The sequence below is a fragment of the Balaenoptera musculus genome, chromosome 2 (genome assembly GCF_009873245.2).
Source record: "Balaenoptera musculus isolate JJ_BM4_2016_0621 chromosome 2, mBalMus1.pri.v3, whole genome shotgun sequence".
In the NCBI taxonomy this organism is placed as follows: Eukaryota; Metazoa; Chordata; class Mammalia; order Artiodactyla; family Balaenopteridae; genus Balaenoptera; species Balaenoptera musculus.
This window is the reverse complement of record NC_045786.1, coordinates 172,836,757-172,844,621: the sequence shown is the minus strand read 5'-3', so window position 1 is coordinate 172,844,621 and position 7,865 is coordinate 172,836,757. Positions and strand designations below refer to the sequence as shown.

At 49.2% G+C, this 7,865-nt stretch overlaps 1 protein-coding gene across 1 annotated transcript; it reads left to right on the top strand.

Annotated features, from left to right (window-relative positions):
- The first annotated feature begins 1,359 nt into the window (after window positions 1-1,359).
- HSP90AA1 (heat shock protein 90 alpha family class A member 1) lies at window positions 1,360-6,957 on the top strand. Its single transcript, XM_036842936.1, has 11 exons — window positions 1,360-1,537; window positions 2,002-2,163; window positions 2,256-2,622; window positions 2,942-3,075; window positions 3,373-3,693; window positions 3,915-4,080; window positions 4,255-4,445; window positions 4,555-4,702; window positions 4,927-5,195; window positions 5,511-5,844; window positions 6,152-6,957. The coding sequence occupies exons 2-11, from the start codon at window positions 2,002-2,004 to the stop codon at window positions 6,259-6,261; spliced, it is 2,202 nt and encodes a 733-aa protein (XP_036698831.1). The 5' UTR covers window positions 1,360-1,537; the 3' UTR covers window positions 6,262-6,957.
- The last annotated feature ends 908 nt before the right edge of the window (window positions 6,958-7,865 follow it).

Genomic DNA, 7,865 nt, shown 5'->3' with positions numbered 1-7,865 from the left:
CGGGAGAGGTAATGGTGAACAACCCCCCGCCCCCGCTTATTGACCTGGGTGAAGCCCAAAGACGCCACCCCGCCTCCAAAATTCTTCCAGCTGTGATCTGACACTATTCTAAACACGTTTGGAATTCCCATTTAGAAATTGGCTTTTAAAGCAAGTTGATCACCCAAACCATGAATTACATACTTCGTATGGAAACCTCAAACTACACAAAAGAGTAAGTAAAAGAGATGAGCTCCTCTGTCCCCTCTTCAAGATGCCTGTAGCTGGGTCAGCTTGCATGGTCACCACGTCCCGGAATTCTAGACTAGGGCCCGCAACGCGCTGAAGGATACGGTTTTAAAACAAACCCAAAGTAGGTACAAATCCCCAAGGGACTGAGCAAGAGCTGGGAGAATTCCATGTTTTGTGTCCGTTTCAACATTTCCTCCTGGGCACAGCAGGGCCTAAGGACAGGACCAGTCCCCAAATCCGAGCGGTGGCCTGCCTTGAGGTGGGGTCTATAGCGATGAGTGGGGAAGCCCTCGTTCCCCATCCCACCTCAGCTTCAGAAACAGCCGCACGGGAGCCCCACGAGTCCCCTTTGCTCCCCATGCACATACACGGGTCACCCCTCGCTCACAGACCTCTGCACCCCACACCCAGGCGGGAGCCCCGGGCCTCTGCATAACGAGGCTCTGGCAAGCACCTGTTGCCAGAATTCCTGTACCCTGAACCCATAATCGTTGCCCCCGGCAAAAAAGTGCGCCCCGTACCTCCCGACCCGGCCCTGGACGCCCAATCGCTGCCCCGGGCCCCCAAACCCCTAACCGTGGCTTTGAGCCTCTGATCAGTACGCCGGGCGTATACATGTGACACGGCACCGGACCCCTCACCCCTGCTTCGATTTCCTACATGCGGCCTCAAGGCCCCAAACCTGGCCCCGGGCCCCCAGTCTCGGGCCCTGACGGTGGAGGACCCGAAGCTTCCACAACCTGGGGACACGTTTTAACCACCTAGAGTTTACTTTTCTGCACTTCACACAGCCGCGAGCACGCGCGCTCAATCCCCGGTCGCACTCCCCGCGGCCTGGACAGGGGTGGCGGTTCACCAGGGCGGCCGTTGGGCCGACGCGCGCCGAGCAGGGGTCGTGGGGCCGGCCGACGGCGCGCAAAACGCAGCGGGCGCGGGGGCGGGGCTGGGGGGGGGTGACGGCCCCGGAAGGCGCGAGACCTTCCCGAGAGTTTCAGGCCGCACAGGCGCGCAGGCGCCCTGCGGTCCGGGCGGGTGCGCGCGGCGCGGCCGTGGGGGGCGGGGCGCGAGGGCGCGGGGTCGCGCGGGCCCGGGGTAGGGGCGGTCGGCGTCCAGGGCGCAGGCGCAGGCGCGCGGCCGCGGCGGCGGTTGGGGAGGGTTCTTCCGGAAGGTTCGGGAGGCTTCTGGAAAAGGCGCCGCGCGCTGGGCGGGCACGCCTCTATATAAGGGAGGCGCGGGGACGGCGCGCCAGTTGCTTCTGCGTCCTGGTGCTGCGTCGCTGTGGAACGTTTGTGGTCCTTTAGCCGAGGTGAGGGGGCGGCGGGGCTCCGCCGGGATCCGGGGCCGGGCGGGGGAAGGCGGCGGGTGCACCCCCCTCCCCTCGGGGCCCGTTGGCCGGCGGCGCCGGGGCGGCCGTGGCGTCTCGCAGGCCTCGGGCCTGCAGCGGCCTCTCCTCCCCTCCCCCCCCCGCGGGAGCGGGCGGGCCTGGGGGCTCCGGGGAAGCGGGGGCCGCGGGGGCCGCGGGGGCCTGGGTTCTGCCCCTCGGGAGGAGTCCCCGGGCCCGGTTCCCGGCCGGGGGGGTGGGGGGCTTCATGGCAGAGGCGCGCGGGAGCGGCGCCCGTGCGGCCGGCGTGGGCTGCGGAGGCTCTGGGGCCCCGGAATGAGGTCATCCTTTTGTCAGCCGGCGCCTCGTGCGCGCACCGGCCTCCGAAGCGGGCGCGGGACGTGGCGGGACCCCGTCCGGCGGTCTCACTGGCTCCGTGTTCTCTCCAGATGCCCGAGGAAACCCAGACCCAAGACCAGCCGATGGAGGAGGAGGAGGTGGAGACGTTCGCCTTCCAGGCGGAAATTGCCCAGTTGATGTCGCTGATCATCAACACGTTCTACTCGAATAAAGAGATCTTTTTGAGGGAGCTTATTTCAAATTCGTCCGATGTAAGTCTTTCAATGCAGAATTTGGATTTAGTTTCGGTATAAAATTCACCATTTAGGAACCTTGTGCGTAATCTTCTGTGTTTTTATAATAGGCTCTGGACAAGATAAGGTATGAGAGCTTGACAGATCCCAGTAAACTAGATTCTGGGAAAGAGCTGCATATTAACCTCATTCCGAACAAGCATGATCGAACACTCACTATTGTGGACACCGGGATTGGAATGACCAAGGCCGATTTGATCAACAATCTTGGTACCATCGCCAAGTCTGGGACCAAGGCGTTCATGGAGGCTTTACAGGCTGGTGCAGATATTTCTATGATTGGCCAGTTTGGTGTCGGGTTTTATTCGGCCTATTTGGTGGCCGAGAAGGTGACCGTTATCACCAAGCACAACGACGATGAGCAGTACGCCTGGGAGTCTTCTGCAGGAGGATCCTTCACAGTCAGGACCGACACGGGTAGGCATCTGACGGAACACCTTGCGGCGTCAGTCGTTTGTGGCGGGTGGGGTGCTGTAGGCAGTGGACCCCTGAAGGTGCTGTGAAGTTTGTGTTTAAAAATAAACTTGTGTTTCCCTGAAGTGTGATAGCCTGCCCTTGTGGTGGTTTATCTTGGCCGTTAACTGCTTTGGGAGTCTTTTCATTTGCAGTAAGGGTAAACCCCTGCTTCATAGGCTGTTAAAATAACTGCTAGGAGAGCTAAATTGATAGTATATTTGTTAATCTTGATTAGGCCATTGAAATTGAAATTGAGCTCGTTTCTCCATTTCCTTTTCAGGGGAGCCTATGGGTCGTGGAACAAAAGTTATTCTGCATCTTAAAGAAGACCAAACTGAGTACTTAGAGGAACGGAGAATAAAAGAGATTGTGAAGAAGCACTCTCAGTTTATTGGCTATCCCATCACTCTTTTTGTGAGTTTCTGTATATTTTTCATGTAGGTAACCAAAGCGACTGAATTGAAATCTTTAGTTCTTAGAGTCCTTGATAAAAGAAGAGTTCTGAATTTACAGTATTTATTGGGCTGGTGGGTGGAGCTCTGTCTTACTCTGTCCAGGCACCCAGGGCTATTGAGATATATCAGAAACTGATGAGTAGCTTTCTGGCTACTTAATGTTTTCAGTTGGTTTTGGGTGTAAGTGCCTCAGTGCTGTTTAGCTTATTTTTTTATTTCTGGGATGGAGAGGTGACGTGATTTACGTCTTTTGAAGGTGGAGAAGGAACGTGATAAAGAAGTCAGTGACGATGAGGCAGAAGAAAAGGAAGACAAAGAAGAAGAAAAGGAAAAAGAAGAAAAGGAGTCTGAGGACAAACCTGAGATAGAAGATGTTGGCTCTGATGAAGAGGAAGAAGAAAAGAAGGATGGTGACAAGAAGAAAAAGAAAAAGATCAAGGAGAAATACATTGATCAAGAAGAACTGAACAAAACAAAGCCTATTTGGACCAGAAATCCTGATGACATTAGCAACGAAGAGTACGGAGAGTTCTACAAGAGCTTGACCAATGACTGGGAAGATCACTTGGCAGTGAAGGTGAGTGCTGAGAGCTTCAAATCTAGTGTCTCTCCAGGTGGTCTGCCTCAAACCGTTAAATTTGAGGGTGGTTTCTGGCAGCTTTCTCTTGCCCACTGCCCCATCTTTCTCCCAAAGTCTTCAACTTAATGTAACCGCAAGTGTTTGGCTGTGGGGTTTAAGAGGTACCTGTTGGTGAAAGTTGATTGCACTATCTTGATCTTGGCTGTGTTTTATTACAGCATTTTTCAGTTGAAGGACAGTTGGAATTCAGAGCTCTTCTTTTTGTCCCAAGACGTGCTCCCTTTGACCTGTTCGAAAACAGAAAGAAAAAGAACAACATTAAGTTGTACGTTCGCAGAGTTTTCATCATGGATAACTGTGAGGAGCTCATCCCTGAGTATCTGAGTAAGTAGAGTTGGGTGTGAAGAACGGTCACTGTCACTGATCAAAGAAATTCATCCTATCAATTCCCGATCTTTAAAGGGGAAAAAATCGTTCATCTGTGGTATTTCGGGTTTACGTTTCTGTCGGTTTTTGTCTTCGGAGTGACCGTGAGTGCATTTGGTCTGTTTTTTTCAGATTTCATTAGAGGTGTGGTGGACTCTGAGGATCTCCCTCTCAACATTTCCCGTGAGATGTTGCAACAAAGCAAAATTTTGAAAGTTATTAGGAAGAATTTGGTCAAAAAATGCTTAGAACTCTTCACTGAACTGGCAGAAGACAAAGAGAACTACAAGAAGTTTTATGAGCAGTTCTCTAAAAACATCAAGGTTAGTTATAAACACATTGGACCAATAGGACTAGGAATCAAACTGGCTTCTCATTTTAAATGATTTTTTAATGCAGAGAAAGTCGTCCTAAAGCTAACCTGTTTTTCAGCTTGGGATACATGAAGATTCTCAAAATCGAAAGAAACTTTCGGAGCTGTTGCGGTACTACACTTCTGCTTCTGGTGATGAGATGGTCTCTCTCAAGGACTATTGCACAAGGATGAAGGAAAACCAGAAACACATCTATTACATCACAGGTAATGGGCGGTAAATGTTAGTCGTATCTTTGTGCTTGTCGTTCCATAGGAACCGTTGGGTGTGCTTTCTACCCATGTGGTGTTACATATAAATTAGTAGGGGTTGATCTAGGCAACATAGTGTGAGCTAGCTTTTGTTTGTGGTTAGATCAAACTACATTGGAAAAAACAAAAGGAAATGAAACTACTTCCTGTTAAGGATCTAAAACTTTTTCATGTATCAGGTGAGACTAAGGACCAGGTAGCTAACTCTGCCTTTGTGGAACGTCTGCGGAAGCATGGCTTGGAAGTGATCTACATGATCGAGCCTATTGATGAGTATTGTGTGCAACAGCTGAAGGAGTTTGAGGGGAAGACCTTAGTGTCAGTCACCAAAGAGGGCCTGGAACTTCCAGAGGACGAAGAAGAGAAAAAGAAGCAGGAAGAAAAAAAGACGAAGTTTGAGAACCTCTGCAAAATCATGAAGGACATCTTGGAGAAGAAAGTTGAAAAGGTGTGTGAATACAGTCTTCTCACCTACATTTAAAAGGAGTGTCAGGTGTTTTTCAAACTGAAGTTTTCTTAACTTACTAATAGAAAACTTTAGCATTTCCGTTTAGTGATGGATATAGATGTCAAGATCCTTAAAGACTTCAAGTGTAAGAGAACTCACAGGAAGAAAGCGTTAGGTATCTGAGCTTGCAAATAGTATTTCTGATTCGTCAGTGCTGAAGTTCCTTAAATGTTCATAATAAAGCTGACGACAAGTACTTACAAGTTAGAATATGAAATCTTCTTGGGCCTAGTTATCGCTGTGTTTTGATTACAGGTGGTCGTGTCTAACCGATTGGTGACGTCCCCGTGCTGCATCGTCACAAGCACATACGGCTGGACCGCAAACATGGAAAGGATCATGAAGGCGCAGGCGCTGAGGGACAACTCCACAATGGGCTACATGGCCGCCAAGAAGCACCTGGAGATAAACCCTGACCATTCCATCATTGAGACCTTGAGGCAGAAGGCAGAGGCTGACAAGAATGACAAGTCTGTGAAGGACCTGGTCATCCTGCTGTACGAGACGGCTCTCCTGTCTTCTGGCTTCAGTCTGGAGGATCCCCAGACACATGCTAACAGGATCTATAGGATGATCAAACTTGGTCTTGGTAAGCCTTGTGCAAATACCACCTGTCAGTACTATTGGGGGAAAAGCTTAAACACATGACTGTGGAAAAGGGTAACGTAACTTTCAGCAATTTGAACAAAGTTGGGCTGTCCCATTCAGTTTGGGAAACCCTAAGTCACATGAGTTCAAGGGGTGTGAAACAGGCCTTTTGATTGTACAGGATAAAAAATGAAACAGGGTCATATACCCTGTAATTGCTCAGCCTTGGGGAGTGGGTATGAACCGGCAGTGTTGGGATAGTTAGGTGGCTTTAGGAAATCTCATCCACGGTGTTCATTTCCAAAAAGGTATTGATGAAGATGACCCCACTGCTGACGACAGCAGTGCCGCTGTAACCGAGGAGATGCCGCCCCTCGAAGGAGACGACGACACGTCCCGCATGGAAGAAGTAGACTGAGCTCTGCCTGAGGATTACGTGGCCGCGTGTTCAACACTCTTGTCCTTCATTTCTTCTGATAATATGTTTTCAAGTATTTCTTTATTTTTGTTAACATTTAAAAACCTGTATGGCATGACAACTACTTAAGGGGAAGATAAGATTTCTTTCTACTAAGTGTGATACTGTGATACTTTAGGCACTAAAAGCAGAGCTAGTTTTTTTCTAGTTTGTTTCATGTTGGCTCATTTTAACAGACGGAAGTAGCGTTTGTTGTAAGGTGTATGTAACCTACGGTAACTTCATGGTCTGAAGTGTTTAGCTATCAAGCGGATTCTTTAGTAGACCAAATCTTCTGTCACTGAAGTGTTTTGAAGTATATACCTTGATGTTTAAAAGAAAATATTTCTTAAAGCAACTTTCATCTTCTGGGATTTACTTTTCAAACCTTCCGCCGCCTGTACTGACTGCATGTGCCAGGCCCCTAGCAATTAGTATATGTTCAACTGAACCAACTTGACGGGCGTCACTGTCTGTACAGAGGGCTTGTTTTCCAAAGAAAAGTGTTGTTGAGAGTAGCAAAATTACAAGCCTATCTAGGCATGTTGTAAAGCTGTTTGAGAAGTGACTCTGAGCAAGTTTTGTGAATGGAGACGTAGTGCTCAAGTCACATTCTGCTTTAAAAGTTGTAACAAATACAGATAAATCAAAAAGAAACTTATTTGAAAATGTCTTATTTTGGGGGGGTGGTATAAATGATGGGATGGTCCCAGAATGTAAAATGTTAGGTGTGTACGTCTTGCCTACGAGGAGTCAAGGAAGTAGATGATTGGTGTTGACTGCCAGAGTCTTACTAATGTGACCTGCCCAGCGTGCCCTCAGGTGGCAGGTGGGGGATGAGCATATGTTCTCGTGATGTGTCTTTTGGGGATTTTTGGTTTTGGTTTTTTTTTGGCTGTGCAGCATGCAGGATCTTAGGTGGTATCTTAGTTCCCTGACCAGGGATTGAACCCACGCCCCTTGCAGTGGAAGCATGGAGTCTTAACTACTGGACGACCAGGGAATTCCCAGAGCATATATCCTTAAAAGACAAAGATGAGAACAGGTGAATCTGACACTGTGTGTTAAATTTCCTAATAACAGCCATTCTCCCGTAGGATTTTCATGTCCAAGCTGCGCTTTGACGGTATTTGTGAAAAGTATCTGACGCTCTAAATATCGTCCCTGAACTACCTTGGCCTTATGCATGTTGGAAAGTTCTTTACCACACCTACGTAATGAGTGCTACCTGACACCACCTCTGCTCCTGGGTCTCTGGTTCTTTACTGAGCGTCAGGCAAGGTGGGTGTAGAGAAGGTTGCTGGTAGCTGTGAGCAGCAAGTTCGAGAGGCGGTAAGCTTTGGGAAAGTTGGTGGTAGCAGGTCTATACGGGATTTGGATGCTAAGCCTAAGTCCACATAAAGAGTGACAGTGATTAATAGGGGGCAGGGAGAGGACTTGAGTCTTTATACTGTGGAAGGTCTGTCACCTAGTGGTTAGTGGGTACCAAGTGCCTGGTAAAGTAATCGCCTTTAATCCTTATAATCTTCAGCAGAAGTTCTTACCTCCCATTTGTCTAAGGAGAG